Below are 19,824 nucleotides of genomic sequence, written 5' to 3' on the forward strand. Positions count from 1 at the left end.
TTTTGCTACTGCTCACTTGCTAGTAAAGCCTTTGGATTTGAAGAGACCAAACTCATGATTTTGAGTAGTAGAGCAGATTTATTTCCCCATAAAATGAGTACTAATCTGGGAAATGAAACTACTGAATATATTCTTACTTGAGGTACAGTAATCCTCAAAGTAGTTATGAAAAGCCATTGTTCAAGAGCATATATTGTAATACATGGTGTGGAAAAGAAACAAAGTCTCTGAATGTTGGAAAAAACAGATGATTTTGCATTCAAGTACTTACAAGAGTTAGGTGACTTCTGAGTATTTAGTGATATTATGGTATAACCCATTTTAACAATATGTATTGGTTGCTCTTCAAACTGCAAAGTCTGTCACCTGAAGCGGACCACCTCATCTGCTTAAAAGTAGAAGCAGTTTGCACACTTACAGTTCTGTTGAGCTGGGTACTATGGCTTCTTGAAAGGTAGAAAGCACCACCTTTAGAGGAATAAAATTGACTGACATGATCCAAAAACATTCAGACCAGTTAAAGCTGTCATGTCCTATTGGTTTTAAAGTTTGGTCTTATTGTTATTGATTTGAGAATTTGAGACTCTTAAGTGAAACTTGGTAAGCCCAAAGACCCTAGGTAATTCCAAATAAATACTTTATTTCTTCATTCTGCTTATAAAAACTAATGAAGTAAAAATAGGCCAGAACTGTACTGCTAGAATATAAACAACTGTATTAATTTATCAACGTTACAAAACCTTTCAATTATTACTGCCCTTCACATATCTATTTTTATACAAAAGAGTCTAAAAGATACTTATCACAGCATGTAAAATTATCTCAAACAACACATCAAATGTTCAAGTGAATACCTATAAGGATGAAATAAAATGATGCTTAGGACTGCTAATGGGTATATACAGTAATAGGAAATGTTATGAAAAACTAAAAGCCTCTTAATTAAACACTAATCCAGACACACAATTTAATCCTTTTTCTTAACATGAGAAAGCTCATTTCTACCATCTCAAACTTCCTGGTCTTTGTTATCTACTGTTAGTCCTACAGCTTCTTCTTTGTTACTTTCAATCAGTTTGCCATTTCCCAGCCTTACATAATTTAACTCAAACTACAAAATCGTAATGAGCTAACTTATTTGTATGGGCTACCCGCAGTCCCAGAATTAAATTATGCATTTAACAAATAATGTATTACTATATCTCTTCAATTACCACACTGCAGACCAGATGTGGATAGCATGTTTTAATACCCCCAGGGGCAGGGAAATCTCCCTGTGCATAAAAGAACGAATGGAAAATACGAAAACAGTTGCTATTCTATATCCACAACATTCTTGCAATATTCAAATGTTATATAAACTTCAACACTGTGCAGCCTTAACTACAGGAAAGCATCAGGACACAGGTTACCTCTCCATTCTTATGAAAGAAAATTTGTACCTTGGAAGCAAGGGACATGGAGATCAGTTTGTTTGTTTAATTTGTTTTTAAATGCATTCTTTGATGTCTCAACTGAGGCGGCATACAAAAACAAAATTATTATTATTGTTATTGTTGTTGTTGCTGTTGTTGTATGACACCGCAAACAAGATAGATATGCTCGATTTCGGAACTGAAGACCTGGTGGTGTCGGCAGGTTTTTGAGTAATTATATTGGACTACCGCCGATTTCTGAGCCTGAATACATTGCACAAGATTTCCCTATCCTAAAATGATACATTTTAATATATTGGGTTTATGGTTCCCGTCCCCTTTATCTGGTCATGTAAGTGTGATTTATCGTTATAATTGTACTATTTTACCTTGTTTAATAATGTGTGTTATGTCGTTATGTAATGTTGTGTTGCTTTTATGACTGTAAACCGCCCTGAGTCCCATCCGGGAGATAGGGCGGTATATAAATAAAGAAGTATTATTATTATTATTATTATTATTATTATTATTATTATTATTATTCGTTTCACAAAATCACAAGTCGAACACTTCCCAAGTGTCTAGGACTGTGTGTGTAATTTCTTAGAGAGACTGGAAAGTTTGTATCATAAATTGTGCTTTTGGTATGAAATAAGTAGATTTTAATGTAATACACTTTTCTTTTAATTTTAATACGTTTCCTTCAGCATAAAATATATTAATTTAAACACTACATTAAAATATCCTATTTTTATGGAATAGCAGAATGAAGAGTGGTATATGACATATGATCTGTATCTCAAACACTTGAGCTGATAGGATTGAATTAATGCCATTTTTGGGGTCAGCAGATCAAATATACCCAGAAATGGGTCTAACATTTGAGGAATCAAAATGTGTGTTGATCAGTGTAATAGTTAATAAGACTTTATACCCCGCCTCCATCTCCCATAGGGACTTGGGGCGGCTTACAAAATGGCACACAAAAGTACCATGACATGTACAATACAATACAACAATGTATCACTCAAAACACAGTAGACAAAATTAATAAAAGCAACATCAATTAAATAGAGACAGTAAAATATGGTTGTAGCCATAATTAAAAGATCCATACATGGTTCAGCATCTCAACTGTATTACCTAAAACTATGTAAGGTGTTATTATAGTGGCAATTAAGATGGCAATTGTCTAAACATTGTGAAAAGACTTCTGAAACAACCATGTTTTTAATTCTTTCCTAAAGTGCTGTAGTGTGGAGGCTTGCCTGTATGTTCCAAGAAATACATTGAGAAGCGACTTGCAGTTTCTCAAGTCACTTCTGATACCAAAAAAATAAAAATAAAAATTGAAAACACAATATTAATTAAAACATAAACGTTATGTATAAACACAAGAATAAAGGCTGTCCCCAGCACCAACCAGTTAGGATTCCAACTTACTTGTCAAAGGCATGTAAATAAAAGTGGGTTTGTCTGCTAGCAAACACAGTACAAATAAAAGAAAAATGCTTCCCACGCCTTGTAAACTTTGGTTTTTATCAAATTCCATTATGCAGAAGAGTATCTGCAAGTCCAATTAGGGTAATGGAAATGCAACTTACCATCTTTTCAGATAAGCATCTGTACTACTTGCCTGATTTTTTGGGGGCTTTATTTAGCATTTTACAGAATAGGGGAATTTTGCATTTGAATTTACTTCCAATGTAAACCCCTAAGCAATGAAACTAGTGTTGAACTGATGATAGCCCAGTTGTGGCTGGAAAGTAAGCCCATTTGCAGTAAATACCCTATTTGATAGTAATTGCTGCATAAATGGCATTAGCCAAAGATAATAGTGTTTTTCTTCTTTGTTTTTTCTTTTCCTCCTATACTAGAATGGCAAAGCTCTTTACTTGCACTTATGTAGATGGGGGGAGTCTTTTACCTGGGAAAGGGATAATTTACAAATATAATAGAAGGAATATTATCTCATTGTAAAAATAATAATTTTCCATTAGACTTAAAAGAATGGTAGTGGAAACAAAAAAGATAGATAGATAGTTGTACTAAACAAAAAAAGTAAGACCAGGATGTTTTGTAGTTCTCACACATCTAACCACTTTCTCTTAGGCAAGGATTGTTCATGCCTTGCTGTGTATTGGCTTGGTTTACATGTTTTATTTAGAACTTGACAGTTGGAGTTCAGTGGAATTTAATCTTCCCACTCCCTTATCTGAGGGCCTTTCCAGATAGGCCCTATATCCCAGGATCTGATTCCGGGTTTTCTCTTTTAAACTGGATTATATGAGTCCACACTGCCAAGTAATCTGGGATAAACAGAAAACCTGGGATCAGATCTTGGAATATGGAGCCTGTCTGGAAGGGCCCTGAAGGTCAGCATATAAACAGCTAAGACTTACTGCAGAATTACCTGTATATTAGAAACAGTGCACACTGAGAACCCCTCCCCCCATCTCCTAACGCAGGGGTCCCCAAACTAAGGCCCGGGGGCCGAATGCGGCCCTCCAAGGTCATGTACCTGGCCCCCGCCCTCAGTTTTATAATACATTTTATATCAGTTTTTAATAATATAATATATTGTATATACATATAATATTGATAAAAATATTATAATGTTATACAATATAATACTAATAATAATACCATATAATAATATTAATTATATGTTATATATTACATATAGTATTACAATATAGTGGTATAGTTCAATATAGTAATGTATAATGCTAATATTGTGCTATGCTAATAATATAATATATTGTATGTACATACAGCTGCTCTGAGTCCCCTTCGGGGTAAGAAGGGTGGGATATAAATGTATTAAATAAATGTAGTAAGTAAGTAAATAATTAATTTTAGACTTAGGCTCACCCAAATTCTGAAATGACTTGAAGGTACACAACAACAACAAACAACAATCCTAATTAACTTGACTATCTTATTGGCCAGTAGCAGGCCCATACTTTTCATTGAAATCCTGATAGGTTTATGTTGGTTAAGATTGTTTTCATTTTTAAATACTGTATTGTTCTTTCATTGTTGTTGTTGTTTTGCACTACAAATAAGACATGTGCAGTGTGCATAGGAATTTGTTCGTATTTTTTTTCAAATGATAATTCGGCCCCTCCACAGTCTGAAGGATTGTGGACTGGCCCTTTGCTTTGAAAGTTTGAGGACCCCTGTCCTAACGTGTCATTTTCACACGTCAGGAGTACTCTGCAGAGGGGCCTATGTTGCCAACAGGCCCCTTGAGTAAGTTTTTTTTTTTTTTTTGAGGAAAATGGGGACTGGATGTTGGTTAACCGAGGATGGCATCTAGCCACCCCTCAAGAGAAAGTCTGGGCTTTGGGTTGGGGGTGGGGACAGAAACCCAAGAGGAAGTGGGTTAAAATAACCCACTTCCTCCTGGGTTTCTGCCCTGTCTGGAAGGGCCCACAGACAACTATACTGAATTTAGAAAAACTGGACTGACTACGATACTGAATATAGTGCACTACAGCACATTTTTTAAAATAAAAATTCTGGTAAGTATTAGATATGAAGATAAGGAAGGGCTCACGTGGTCTAAAGCCCACAATTTGCCTATCCCCCCATTTATCTCAAACTACAATACAAAGAAGGTCAAGAGATGTATGACAGTGAGCTGTCCTTTTTTGTAATGTATGGTTTTCCCACATAAGTAGCATTTCAAGTCACTTCCTAATATTACTATGCATTTCCAGGAAAGAGCAGATAATGCAAAGTATGTATTATCTCCAGAATGATTCTTTTATTCAAAATGTCATCTGCTTTTTGAGATGTTAAGTGGCAAATATTGTGTTGTTAGGATTCATCATACTAAATTTTCCTTTTAATAATAATGCCCCCATTAACTGGTGCCTGTTTTATAATTGGGTACAGACTACATAGTCTGTAGACACCACTGGAAAGCTAATGGCCCCTTCTTTTCTTTTCTGAGTTCTAACGTCAGAGTTTTGCTTTTAACTAGGTTGAGGGCTATTTGGCTCCCTTTACATGTTTCTTAAGGACTTTGTTGTTGTTTTTTTACTGCCATGGTACAAGCATATATTCATCAGGATCTGTTACGTTCACAAAGACTACAAGAGTATGGAGATGGACTTCTCCTAAAACATGACATGAAGTGGCTTTTTTCAAGCACCTTGATATAGCTTGGTGACTTCAAAACTCTTCAAAACTATGTATCATATTTTCACCTATGCACATTCCTACATTTTTTCATGCACCACAGAAAATGTGTTGGGCACTCTGTCTATAATGCAATATGAAGAAATATGACACATTACTGGGGCAATGGCATATTAAATAAATAGAAAACTAATGTTTTAAATAAATATAAAACTTAGAGGACCATCAAGGGAGTGAAGGTACCATCACCAGGGGCTTTGAGGAAAGAGGCAGCCTTTTTCTTTGTTGCCTCTGGCTCAGCTCCTGGAACTCACTCCTTGTAGAACTGAGGCCCTGGCCCTGTGACTCTGCGAAGCCAGGCCCAGCAAGAAAACCTGCCTGTCTCCAGAGGCTGGGGCATAAAGGGACCATGCCTGTGGGGGCCCCAGCCATCGAGTGCCTCCACGATCTTGCTCCCTGGGGGAGCAGGGAGGGTATATAAAGAAAGGGTGAAACTCTATGGAGAGGGAGATGGGGGATGGTGGTGGGGGAAGAGAAGGGATCTATGTTAATTGCTGTAATAGCATGTTTTATGCATATGTCTGTGTTTGATGTTTTTATAGTTTTAATGGTTTTAATCTACAGTTGTATGTATTTTATTTAGATATGTGATATATTTTTATATATATGTAAGGCATTGAATTTTGCCATTAATTATGTTGTAAACCGCTTTGAGTCCCCCCAGGGGTGAGAAAAGCGGTATAGAAATCCAGATAATAATAATAATAATAATAATAATAATAATAATAATAATAATAATAATAATAATAATAATGTTCCAACAAAATATGGAAACAATCATGGAAAAAGCTACATATAAGAGACACTGCATAAAGAGACACTGACAGAAATATGATTAAAATTAAGTGAACACTGACTTCATAAAAAAGACTCCACAGCTGTTCATACAGTAATTGAAAGACTGCCATCCCTTATAGGGACATTCTATCTTAGAGATCATCTGGAGAAACCTTATTGATAGTGCTACGTGATTCTGATGTCCATTTAGCAGTTGTCTGGAGCAGCAGTTGTCTGGATACTATGAGGAATATTATTTCATCAGAAATTTGACATGCCTCGTTTAGTCTTAATTTCTGTCAAAATGTTAAAAATATACATACTAGCTTAGGCCTTCCTTGTTTAATCCAACCTGGTATTATTGTTTTCAACCTCAATGTGCATTATAGATGCACATTACTCTGAAATTCTTAGTTCAAAGCAGTGAAAATTATTTCTAAACAAATAATCTGTCCAGCCCATTACTTAACTGTTCTTTGTGTCTACGCAAATAATGGGGTTAAATCCCATCTAACATTATACAAATATGCCATCTGCTCAGGCAATGTGAATTTCCTTTCTCTCTCCACTATTCCACCCTATGAAGGAAGACCTGTAATTACAACATGGACAAAGGCTCTAAAGTGCTAAAACTGTAAAGGTAAAATTTATGCATATTCCTAGAAGTGGAAGGGAAAAAACAAATCTTTATGGGTTTTTTCCCCTCTTTGTGATGTCTACACTTACCGGTACTATTTCCTCTGCCAAGGATCTGATGTTCTCCAAAGGCACGGGAGGCTTCTTGAAAGATGGCAACACCCCACAGAAAGGGCTAGGCATGTCCTCACCTTCACTGAACTCCTGCTGAAGATAGTAAGGTTATCTTACAACTCAGACAATATTGTAGAAACTCGAGGTGTCTTCCTTCAAGGTAGTATTTTTATTGTACAAATGAGGAATCATTTCAGAAGGATTGTGAAGTGTGAATCAGTAAGAAGGAAAAGTAACATGATGCAAAAGCACTTTTGCAATGCAAACAAATCCAGAATAGTACTTCAAATCAAACAAACAAGTAACAGAGGGGAGTAACTTTGCTATACTGTAGCATGCATGTGAGAGGGTGGGAGGACAGTCTCTGCCGACTACCATACTCAACTATACAGCATTCTGATCAATATTCTGCGCATCTGCAAGGCACATTTGTGTCACACAGATCCTGACGTAGTAATGAAAATTTCCATTCCATTTCCATTTCCACAGTTCCCTAACCCATGTCCATGTTATTCTCTGAATTTTACCAGTAATTTTACAATTAAAAGGCATTCTCTAGTGCTTCTGTGCTACTTCCTTGTGCTAACACCATCTAACTTCTATTAAAACACAATTTAAAGCATTGATATTGATATACCCTTTAGTTGCTCTAACATTTCTATGATTTTTTAAAGAAACTGCAATTGTCTAAAAGAATAGATGCAAATTATCAAATGTCCATCTACATCAGGGAATTGGGCAGGGTTTGACTGGGGCTAATGCAAGAACCACATTTGATACATTCTAGTCTTCCTTCTCATCTGACAAAGCTCATACATATTCAAATTATTCAGATACCGTATGAACCTTATATAATTACCACTTGCCTGAGACCCAGGTCTATACAAGAACATAAAACTTAAAAAATAAATACTTATATGTTGCTGCTCTTACTTTCTGTGATTCTTCAATCTCCATGCAGAGCGGCTGTACAGGACCCTGTAAGCCAGTCTTCATGTTCTGTAGGGAATCTTTTGGCTGCCTGTGTAAAAAAAACACAGCATGGAATATACAATAAAATAGTGCTATTTTTAAATCTGTATTTCAGATTAAAATGTTGGTCATCCTATCAGAATAGCTTCAGCTCTATATAGTAACAGAAAATATTGGAAAAAATCAGATAACACTTGTAGGTCACAAATGGAAAGTAGACACAACTTTCTAAAAGCTTATATATATGCAAAGGAATTAACTGTCTCCAGAAGAAAAGATAAGTTTTTCCTACTGTGAAGACTTAACCAGATTTGAGTTTAAAATGATAAAGATCCCTTCCCATCAAATTTGTTCCCTTTACACTAGAATGCAAGACAAAACTATGTGTCTCCTATAGTACCTAGGCACTTAGACCTGACCTTAGTGTCTCCCTAGCAAGTAAAAAAACATTGCAGATTCTTAGTGCCAGTCACACAGAACTGGGTCACGGGGCATGATGCGCGTGCCTAACAGAAAGAGATGGATAGGTCTTGCAGAGGGCAAAACTAATTTCACTGGAGATAGCAAATTAAGCTGCATCTGTTCTTTTGCTTGAGAACTTACAAGTCCAGCTACCTGGGGCAGAAGAAATTGTTCATCACATTTTCCAGTTAAGGACAGAAATGTCTATCATTTATGGTTTCACTTGGTTTTTTTTAAAAAAATAGGTCAAATAATCATTCTTCAAATTTGCACAGAAATTCAAATGCGTTTACATGTGCATTACTTTGAAAATTCACATTTTGTGCAATTTTTCTGAATATAATATACGTTGCTTTAGGAAATTGGTTTTGTTAATTATGTATTTATGTACCCCAAATACATTGGTTTCATTAATTATGTATTGGTGTACTCTCTTCCCAAATATATAAAATTGTGTATGTATTTTCATTGGAAAATTATGAAATGTGGATCCAGTACCTCCAATTCAGTTTGAAAACTGGTTGAAGTATCAACCATATAGATCCATATTTAAATGCAAACTGAAGCAATTTTCCCATCCTTATTTTTAGCATTCTGCACAAATTGCACTGCAGACTCATGACACCTGACAAGAGTTATATTAATATTACTGCAAAATATATACATGTTTTTTATTTGTAAGACAAATGTGATTTTTTTCAATCTAGGCATCACTAATTATGTGCTTCCGTAGGGTACTCAGTTTAAATGTTTCAGATGTGTTAAACATTATTGAGAAAGTAATGCACCACTTTTCTAACATTATGGATAATTTTTATCCTTGTATTTATTACAAAACCACTTAAACCACTGCTTCTTAAACGGTGGGTCCTGACTCCAAATGGGGTCCTCTTAGTTCAATTATGGGGTCACAAAATTAAAAGATTTCTGAGCATCAGGTAGTGACTGTTTAAACATTTACACGAATCTGTTAGCAACAACATGCAGTATTTACAGTGGACTTGGCAGTACTTCATATAAAAGGAAAATAGCTTTTTTAGCAAGCCTAGCAAATACTGATTTATAATCAATAAATGTTTTATTTTATACCTATTTTATATGTCTGTATAGCTGGAGTCATGCAAAAACTTCTCAGGTGGAAAGGGGTCATGAGTGGAAAAGGTTTAAGAAGCCCTACTTTAAAGCATCAAAGCTCTAATTGGGCTCCCACAACTGAAAAGCAAGAAATCCAAATTTATTTGTGAAAGGCAACTGAAAATGCATTCTTAAAAACTACATTTTGTGCTACTATAAAGAAGCACAAGTGAAAAGCTCTTACAAGCTTCCAAACAATGTTCCAGAATGTACTTTGGATTACTTTCTTAGTGTGTGCATTTTGTCAGGTGAACCAACCTGGTTTTTTGTTTTCCACTATAGTTGCCATAGTTCCTCAGAACTATGCATGTTGTCTGGGGCTTATGAGAGTAGTTGATAACATCTTTACGGGAATGGACTGCCCACCTCTGCATTATAGTGTAAATGCAATTTATTTCATTCTTTTTTAAATGCTGTCCTGAAAGGTTTACTTGTAGTTGAAGACATGATGATAATTCTACAAGCAACAGTGACAAAAATGACAGATATATTTGTATCTGGACATCTCACATTAGAGTGGAGTTAACTAGGCTCACTCTATTTATCCTACCCACTGACCCTAAAAGAAACAATTAATTCTGACAATGCTTACATGTCTGGATGTTGAGAAGACTGGCACAAATGGTCTTGAAGTCTGCGAACTTCCAGTCTCAATTCCTATTGGAGATTATTAGAAATTGAGGTACATGCAGAATAGCTGCTACTGTAGCATGAATGGAATAAAGGAGGTAAGAAGCTAAAGGATGTTAGCAGGAGTCTAGCTTTCTCACATAATGTTTAATTTCACTGCCACTATAATTAGCATTTTCAAGTTCCTTACAGTCTACAACTTCGTAGCTCTATTTGTTAAGAATTAAAATGAAAAGAAAATGTAATGTGAAATTATTTTATGAATAAAGCATACTTTTATAAACCAAATGTAATGAATTTATGCCAAACCATAACACTTTTCTGTCTCTGAAGTAACATTATTTTCAATCTGAAAATGCAACAACAGTGCCTTTTTTTAAAAAAGATATATGTTTTTGGTTTCAAACTTTCTAGAAATTTTCATATCTCCATGCAATATATGTGCCATTACAGTGAATTTTTCCTGCTTGCAAGCAAAATCCCCATTACCTCAACTACTGTTCGATATTCATCAAGAATCATTGTTAATTCTTCGATTCGTTTTGTTTTCTATAAATAACAAGATCAAGTAAACAAGAAAATAACTCAGTCTCATGCCAAAGTGAGCTGTGATCTTAAACAAGCATTTCTTACCATTTAAAATATTATTTTAAATAATATTAAATAATATTATTCTCACTCTGGAAGCAACTCGGGTTGCTCCTGACACGAAAAAAAAAAACATTTAAAAATTGCAACTATTTCTTCTCATAACAAATTATGCCTAGCCATGAGGTTGTAGTGACACCTAGTGATCCCTGAATGCAGAATTGCAGCAAAGTGTATTTTTAAAACTATTTTCTCTCCATGTATTTTTAACATACAAATGACTAAAATAATTTGAAATTATCAATAAATACATGTAAGGATGCAATTTTAATCAATTATGTGTGTAGGTTAATAGTTTTAGTTTTGTTTAAGTAAACCAGCTCAATTATATTGTTTTCATATTACTTATAAAAGATACAATTGAGATAGCAAATACCCTCTTTCAAAGATTATGAAAAATCTTTTGTAAAATAGAAGAAAGAAATTGACACCATGATAATGTGTGCTGCAATATGTGCATGTAATTGGTGGTAGTAACATCCATACTACCAATTTGGGTCAAGCAATAATCTTTTTTAAGAGAGGCTTCCTTCCTTCCAAGATTGTTCTTACCTACATATTTTGTATTTAACATGTTTTTGTTTCAAATTATTGAAAGGTAAATATAGGCTTAAATTGCATTTGCATATGTTGCTGCTAATTAATGAATCTCTCAAAAATTCTGATGATGAAAACAAAAATGGGATTATCATAGGCAAATGCATTCCCCATAATATCTAGTTGGAAAATAGCTGAATGTTTCACACCCACCATATTGCCTATATGTTAAACTTGCCCGGTTTCCCAATTCCAGCTTACCTCATTAAGAGCAGCATCTTTACAGGAGGTAAGTTTTTCATACTCACATATTTTGGACTGCAAGAAAGCAAGAATACAAATCATCCTAAAGGTAAAAATCCAAGCTGGAAAAACATTAGTTATCTATACAGCTAGTTGAATGCTTATGGATACCTTCAAACTGGCTTTCTTTGTAAATAGCTCCTTGATTTTACACTTAGAATTTTCTTTTTCTGTAAGTAATTTCTTGTTCTGTAAAAAACAAATCAGGAGCTCAATTTTATAATTTTCTCATGTGCTTAAAAAATAGATTTAGTCTATTGTTGACATAAATGAGGATGATACCCACTGAGATGGGATCACAGTCTTGGGCATGTGTTATCGAAAAATCAGACCCCCAAATTTTGAAAAATAAAATAGATTAATTACAAGAAACACACACTCTAGGCAATTTACCATAATCCCATTACAATTAATTAGAAGATGGGAGGGGAAAGTTCAATGAATGTGTGTCAGAGCCTGGAGATCCTTCTTCCTGTTTTCACCTGATACGATCCAGGAGTGTTTCCTCTTCTTTGTCCCCAGACAGATTCATCTGTTGCAACACCCATTGAGCTGATCTTCACCTTAAAGCACCCACTGTATATCTGGACTAAACCAGACATTAAGTTCATCATCAATCGCCACACCATATTCCATCCCAATCACGCCCCTTTCAGGAGCAAATCAATAAACAGGCAAACTCTACAAATATCCCAATAATAGTTTATTTGAGTTTCCCACCACAACAGGGACCAACCAGAGAAGAAGATCCTAGCAGGACAGTTTCTGAACCAATCAAGAGCTAGTGTGGGTATCTTGAATAGCTATCCAATGTAATAAATATGCTCTGTGTTCACAATTGTATGTCAGTACTTTGGAGATCTTTCTCTGCTGACATCCTCCTTGGCCATTGAAAATAAACTTCTAATTTTGCCTATGACCCGTAAACTTGATACATCAGACCCCCGAACTCAGTTTTAGAGGAGCTGAAATTACTTGACACATGCAGTGAAAAAGACATGTCATGGTCTAGGATGGGGAGCATGATTTTTTAAAATATGTGCTTTTATCAAATATACAGTGATTCTTTACATTATGGGATACTACTCTACAGTCTGCATTGCAGCAGAGTTCTCTTGTGTCCTAATACTATAAGTGCACAAGCAGCTGCCTTTATTGAGCTGTATCTCAGTACCTTGCATGTGCTTGTCTTCTCACACTATTAACCTAGCTGATTTTTCTTGTTCCTGTTACATCTACTCACCTCTTCCTGCAGATTATCCACTCGAACAAATAGCAACTGCTGTTCTTTTTCCTAAGGCATGAAGAAAGGTGACTGTTTTGCCTTTAGAAGTACAGTAGTTAGAATTTTAAGATAACATTTTGCAGCTAAGAAAATGGAGTAATTTTTGCATCAACCATTAATGTGAAAAGCTATTGTAAACGGACCATAATAACTGCGAACAATCTCATGGACAACAATTTTCAGAAATATAACTACAACACACAAGACCATGTCTGAAAAATCTAAATTACTAAATCATTTGCATAACACTCAATGAATGTGAAATTACATAAGTCCCTGTAAGAGATTTCCTTTATTAAACAACTCAAACATTATCATTTAAATAAATGAATATCAAATAGGGATAAAAGAGAAAAAGGGGCCATTTATGGATCCATTCTACAATTGAAAGTGAATGGTCGGAAGAACTTACTAGCTGTCGAGTTTGTGCATGCAGTCTATTATTTTCCTCTTCTAGAGTTTTTGAAAAAACCTTCAGATCTTCTAATTCATTTGCCACAGCTCTAGCTTGCTCTAAGGCTTGCTGGGTGCTACAATAAAGTGTGGTGAATAATCAGTTACTAATATTTTATAACCAAAATTACTATCCATCATGTTATGTGATGAAAAGCTAAGAAAGCCAACAAGGAAAGGATGTGAAAGAATTGGGGGATCAAATTACAGGATCAAAAGTAGGATGGGTAAAATGTGATCCAAGACCACAAAGGTCCCAAAGGTAGGATGAGTAAAATGTAATCCAAGACCACACAGGTTTCAAGGACCTGTTATTGTACTCAGAATAGAACATGAGATCAGTGTTAAAGAGAAAAACATTCAGAGGAAGTGCACACAACAGACGTGTCACTGGCAAGCATCAATTTTCTGAACTTTCATCACAACAAATAACACCACAATACCACAGACATCTCTGAGTATCACATTCTACTTCTTACCACTCTCTCCATATTACTATGCCAGTCTTCCTAATGTGGTGCTCTCCAGAATTCTTGGGCGATAACTCCCATCATACTCATCAATTATGGCTTGACGATGGGAGCTGTAGTCAGAGATATAGCAGATACTATGAAGACCCCTACTACTTGTGTCTTTGGACTGTTGTTGTGCCTTCATGTCAGTTCTAACAGATGGAAGAGTGTGACTTGCTAAGACCTTCAACTGGGATTCCATGGCTGACTGGAGATTTAAACCTTGGTCTCCAGAATCTTAGCACAGAGTTCAAAAGTACTACATGATGCTGGCTACTATTTAGGACTAATCTTAGTCCTAAATAAGGACACCATGTTGCAAGTTCCCAGTTACCTTCTCAGTTTCCCTTTCAGCTCAGAGATTTCTTCAGAGAGTCTTGAATTCAGCTCTTCTGCAGTTTCAATGGTCCTCTGCAGCTTGGTATTCTGCACTGCTAGCTGCTTGTTTCCTTGCTGCAAGTCTTTAATGCTATTCATCAAGTCTGCTGCCTCTTCTCTATCATTACAAAGAGATAGAATAGCTAATGAGCAAGAAAATGATTTTTACCATTCTATTCTATTAAAAAAGCTAACTGCACAAGATTTGCCAGTTTTGCTTTGTGAATGTAAGGTATATGCTCTGAGATCTAGTTACTATAGATCAAGTATGGGCAAACTTGGGCCTTCCAGGTGTTTTGGACTTCAACTAAAATCAATCTAATATCTTCAATCTAATACTTCAATCTAATATCCTAGGTAAAATATTAACAGTCACTGCTCCTGCCGAATTATTGGCCTGAAAAAGTAGATCAGCACTATATTACTTTTTTCTTATAAGTCACACTTTTACTTGTTTTCTCTGCTGAGTGTGAATGCAGAAATAGTTGCCTTCTCTGTTATGTACAGTGCCTGCTCAATGAGTACAGGTAAGAGCAAAGAAACTGAAGATTGTTATCACAATTTGAATAAAATAAAAGAAGGCTTTTTTTCTCACAGTTGGAGCACCTGATATCTGGTAAACAGTAGAATAGTAGGATGGAAGAATAAGTACAGTGCTTGAGACTATCTTAAGAGATAAACCTCTTAAGCACTTTGAAAAGTTAAGGTAAAGGACAATTATTTGCATCTTTCTTAAGTATATTACCTTCTAGCCTCACCTCAATTCATGGAGATAGATGGAAAAATTATTATTATTTTATTCCATAACCACAACTGTATGAATATACTTTATAACAAGACTTTAATATCACTCAATATTAGATTTATAGTCATGAAAAATCTTGCTAAAATAAAAACCATTTCTTCTTAAAGGTATTGCCACATCCTTCTCCCTTCCCTTCTTCCTTTTTATGTTGCAAGAGTGTAAATCTTTGAAAATGGCACAATAATGTTGGACAATATCTGTCTATTAACATTACTAACCCTTCTTGCCGACAGTCTGCAATCCAATCTTTCATGACAGCATAGAAGGTAGAAAAATTAACAGCAATCCCTCTTTCTTCAGGGTCCAATCTTTTATAAAGAGACTGAAACCTCCAGTCTTCACAACTTTGTCCTGTCATTTCTTGTAAGTATTCAATAATTCGGAAAACAGATACCTCTCCTAAAAACAGAGCAGAAATAGAAATTACTCAAAAAGAAACCAAAAGAGGGACTAGTTCCTTCGTATTTAGCAGTACATCCTATAACACTATATCATATATGTCACTGTTTCTTTTATCTTGGAAAGGAATTTTACCTTTTCTAATTGTAACTAATAATCAACTCATGAGCTATTCTATTTGTCTGTATAATCTTAAAATACCCCCATAAAAGCAGCTCAGATGATAATGTATCTTTTAAAACAAGATTTAGTTCTTTGTTTTAAAAAAAATTGGCTGCTGAACAAAGAACAGATCTGAAACCTGAACAACAGGAGATATGAGACAGATGTCTGTTCTTAAATGTCTTTTTAAAAAGCAATAAATTTCATCCCATGTCCTCCCAATTTTATCCTGATTATTACTCATTTTTTCTGTTTATACTTCAAGTAAAAACAATCTATGTCATTTCGAACTCTTCCTTTTAGATGAGCTGCTTCCCAATCTCTTTTTGACAAAGAGGTTTCTTGGATGACACATTTTTCTTCCTTCCTAGAACGAGCCAGAAATAGTGGTGCTCCTTGAAGCCACACTCTTCCCTACATAAAGCATACAACAGATAAGCAACAAAAGGTTTCCTCATTCCAGCCAGGGAGACAAATTCCAAAATCAGCTGTTAACCAAGGAGAAAGCTTCTACTTGGAGCCCTATCACATCACACTGTTGGCATCATTATTATTCCACTTTATCTGCCATTATAATATCTTGGGGCTTGTAGTTTAATGAAGGCCAGGAGTTCTCTGTCTGAGAATTCTACATGCTCCTATCTAAAGTGCAAAGCCCAGGATCATATAAGATGTTACCATGGCAGTTAAAGTGGAATAATGCTATATCAGTATAGTGTGATAGGATTCTGAGACCAAAAGAGACCCTTGCAATATAAAGAGACCAGAGAGTCAATTCAATAAACCTATTTTTGAAGTAACTATGTTGAATAACCTATTGTTTGATCTTTCCAATATGCAAGGCAATGATTGTATTTTGTTTGTAATTCCAAGTCAATAAAACAATAAAAAATTAGAGAAAATGCATCTTTCTCCTATAATTTGTCCCCAGTACAATAACACTGGATTTGCTGACTGTTTCTAGCTGCTACTAAAAAGTTTTCTACCTGTTTGTTCAGAATCACAGGCCTTGAATGTGCATTTCAGAACATTTTCTTCAGAACACTGGTCCGCGTTCAGGATGTTTTTGCTGCTGATGCCAGAGTTGTCCCATGGTACTGCTAAGGAACATTTAACATAAATGAGCTTTTTTTCCCCTAACCCTGGACTATCTGCAGACCAAGTCATCCGTTGAGACCTTCTATGAAATATATTTAGAATGCCCTCTCTTTAACAAGGTAAATCTAGCTATGATATACAGCTGTTGAAGGGACCTTTCCACAGCAGTCTTTAACAAAATGAAGCACGCTCCGAACAAACTTTACTAAAAATCCATATCAATCCATTTCAGTATGTGCATTATAACCACAAAGATCTAAAATAAGCTCACTTAACTAAAAAGATATAATGACTTGTCATTTGTCCACATTACAACTCATTTCTCCCTACTCAAAATCCAACATTAGGACTTTCTCTTCATCTCTCCCATTCATAATTTCCCACTGTTCATTCTTTTGACTGAAATTGTATGTCTCATATCTACCCAAAGTCCTAGCATTTCAAATAGGGTTTCTTCATTCAAATAAAAATTGCTGAGCAACTTAATGGCTTAAAAGCCAGATGAGTATGCATGAATAGTATAGTAACTATTTTTCTCTCTCAGAATACCCTAATTTGTCATAAAACCAAATGTGCAGAACAAATAAAGCATCCAACTGAAAAGTATTTGATATGCAATTTGCATGACTCACACTTCACGGAACTAGATAAAGAACCAATGCAACATTACGATAATTTCTACTAGGGATTGAATTATAAACCAAATTGAAAATCATAGTAAAGCAGATCAGTGGCATCAGGCCAATGACTGCCACAAAGGTGTCACCTATTTTGTGGCACAGAGCTGAATTAAAATGAAGAATGATAAAAACTAGAGAAACCATTTGTATTTATATTACAGATATTACAACAATTAAAAGCAAGCTTTAGTTGGACAAGAACTGGAAAGAATGCTCTGCCCTGAAGTTTTTTACACACCAGCCCACAATGCATTTGTTATTTATATGTCAACCTAAGTTACCATATATAATGATTGCAGAATAAAATTGTAATAAAGCACTTTGTATACTTGCCCAAGTTTATAAAATAATCATTTGGGACTGTAGGTCAAAACAAGGGAGAGTACGTGCATTGCATTGCCAATCTACTGTGCCATAACCTCTCCCTCGCTCTAGAAATCAGGTGAGCTTGAAACATATAGAAAAAAGCAATGTTTAGATAAGCTAAACCTTGATTTGAGAAATGTGGTTCAAACTTGCACCCATTTTTACTGAAGTCACTATGAATGGCCGAGTTATTGTTACACATTGTTAGAGTAACTGGCACTAACATCCAAGTTAGAAAACAACTGCAGCCAGCACATAGCATCACAATCAAAACTACTGTTGAATAGGTATTACATTTTCAAAATAACCTGGATGGCAGAATAGTTCTAAGATCCAACACTAATAAAATACAGTAGAGTCTCACTTATCCAACATAAACGGGCTGGCAGAACGTTGGATAAGTGAATATGTTGGATAATAAGGAGGGATTAAGGAAAAGCCTATTAAATGTCAAATTACATTATGATTTTACAAATTAAGCACCAAAACATCATGTTGTATAACAAATTGACAGAAAAAGCAGTTCAATACACAGTAATGTTATGCAGTAATTTTACTGTATTTACAAATTTAGCATCAAAACATCGCAATGTATTGAAAACATTGACTATAAAAACATTGGCTACGAACAAAATGACTACAAATAAAGATAGAATTGCATAAAATGAACTTGCAGTAACAACATTGTCGGAAGTTAAATCTGTAAAAAGTTCAGTCCTTGCTGCCTAAAGAAACAGTTATGGATCTGGGCAGGAGGCAGACTGCATTGGATAATCCAGGACGTTGCATAAGCGAAGGTTGGATAAGCGAGACTCTACTGTAATAAACAATTACAAGATTGAAAATTTCAGGAACACTTACCTTCTGTTGATAAGACTGCAGTTAACTGTGCAACTGCTGCATTTTCAAAAGACGTATGGGAAATATCCTCCATCATCAGATAAGTGCCTTTCCAGTCAGAGCTTTATTTATTCTTTTCCTTTTTAAAAAAAGATTTTGTTTTATTTACCTGCAGCCAGTAAATCAGGAACTTGGTTCCAGGCTTTTTGGAGAATTGTTTGCCAGGTTTTGAAAGTACTGTAATAAAACACCTGGTTGAATTACCACTTAAATATAGGTATGACAATACCATCAGTTCAAAAATCTGTACTCTAAACTGCTTAAAGTTGCAAGGCTATCTAAAATATTACAATAAGGAGTTTAATTAAAAAATTAGGAATTATTTTCATGTGCTTTGCTATAGTTGTATGTATCATTAGTGTATTGAGATTGAATTTTTCTGTGCTACTATCAGGAATGTATTAATATTCAAACCTCAGTGCATTGATTCACACTTTGGACTCTATACCTATAGCAACTGAGAAATGTTTGACATAGTAGAAAGGAATCCCACTAAGCAACAAAACCAAAAATTTTATTTTCTGCAGATCTAGATTTTAAATTCTCTATTTTGACTGCATGAGATCCCATCATATGTTTAGTCAATGTCTATCATACATGCATTTATCACAAGTATCCTTGCTTTGCGAATGATTGCTAAGCACCCCTTTCTACGGAGACGGCAAATAAAAACTTTTAGCATTATCCAATGCCATGCTACGACACAATGAGCACAAATCCACTGTCTTTTCAGGGACCAGTTTCAAACATATTTAAATGTAGTATATATTTCAGAAAAAGATGGAGGGCCCTCTCACACAGCTATATAAAATCCACATTGAACTAGATTATATGGCAGTGTGGACTCAGATAATCCAGTTCAAAGCAGATATTGTGGATTATCTGCCTTGATATTCTGGGTTATATGGCAGTGTGGAAGGGGCCTGAGGGCCCTTCTACACTGCCATAT

The 19,824-nt window shown here is 35.2% G+C and overlaps 1 protein-coding gene across 9 annotated transcripts in view; it reads right to left on the reverse strand.

Annotated features, from left to right (window-relative positions):
• The window catches only part of kash5 (KASH domain containing 5), a 30,120-nt gene that overhangs the window by 3,906 nt on the left and 6,390 nt on the right, over positions 1-19,824 (reverse strand). For 5 of the 9 annotated variants that reach the window (XM_062984064.1, XM_062984065.1, XM_062984066.1 and 2 more), the window contains exons 2-14: positions 18,837-18,954; positions 16,818-16,931; positions 15,489-15,669; positions 14,422-14,583; positions 13,535-13,652; positions 13,081-13,131; positions 11,949-12,026; positions 11,796-11,852; positions 10,839-10,898; positions 10,312-10,376; positions 8,085-8,172; positions 7,128-7,244; positions 419-468 (exon numbers count right to left, since the gene is read on the reverse strand). In XM_062984064.1, the coding sequence (XP_062840134.1) occupies positions 419-468; positions 7,128-7,244; positions 8,085-8,172; positions 10,312-10,376; positions 10,839-10,898; positions 11,796-11,852; positions 11,949-12,026; positions 13,081-13,131; positions 13,535-13,652; positions 14,422-14,583; positions 15,489-15,669; positions 16,818-16,931; positions 18,837-18,912 (1,217 nt within the window). In that variant the 5' untranslated portion in view covers positions 18,913-18,954. The remainder of the gene's footprint in view (positions 1-418; positions 469-7,127; positions 7,245-8,084; positions 8,173-10,311; positions 10,377-10,838; positions 10,899-11,795; positions 11,853-11,948; positions 12,027-13,080; positions 13,132-13,534; positions 13,653-14,421; positions 14,584-15,488; positions 15,670-16,817; positions 16,932-18,836; positions 18,955-19,824) is intronic. The other 4 variants (XM_062984068.1, XM_062984069.1, XM_062984070.1 and 1 more) reach the window with 2 other exon arrangements.

This window comes from Anolis carolinensis, chromosome 6, assembly GCF_035594765.1.
Source record: "Anolis carolinensis isolate JA03-04 chromosome 6, rAnoCar3.1.pri, whole genome shotgun sequence".
In the NCBI taxonomy this organism is placed as follows: domain Eukaryota; kingdom Metazoa; phylum Chordata; class Lepidosauria; order Squamata; family Dactyloidae; genus Anolis; species Anolis carolinensis.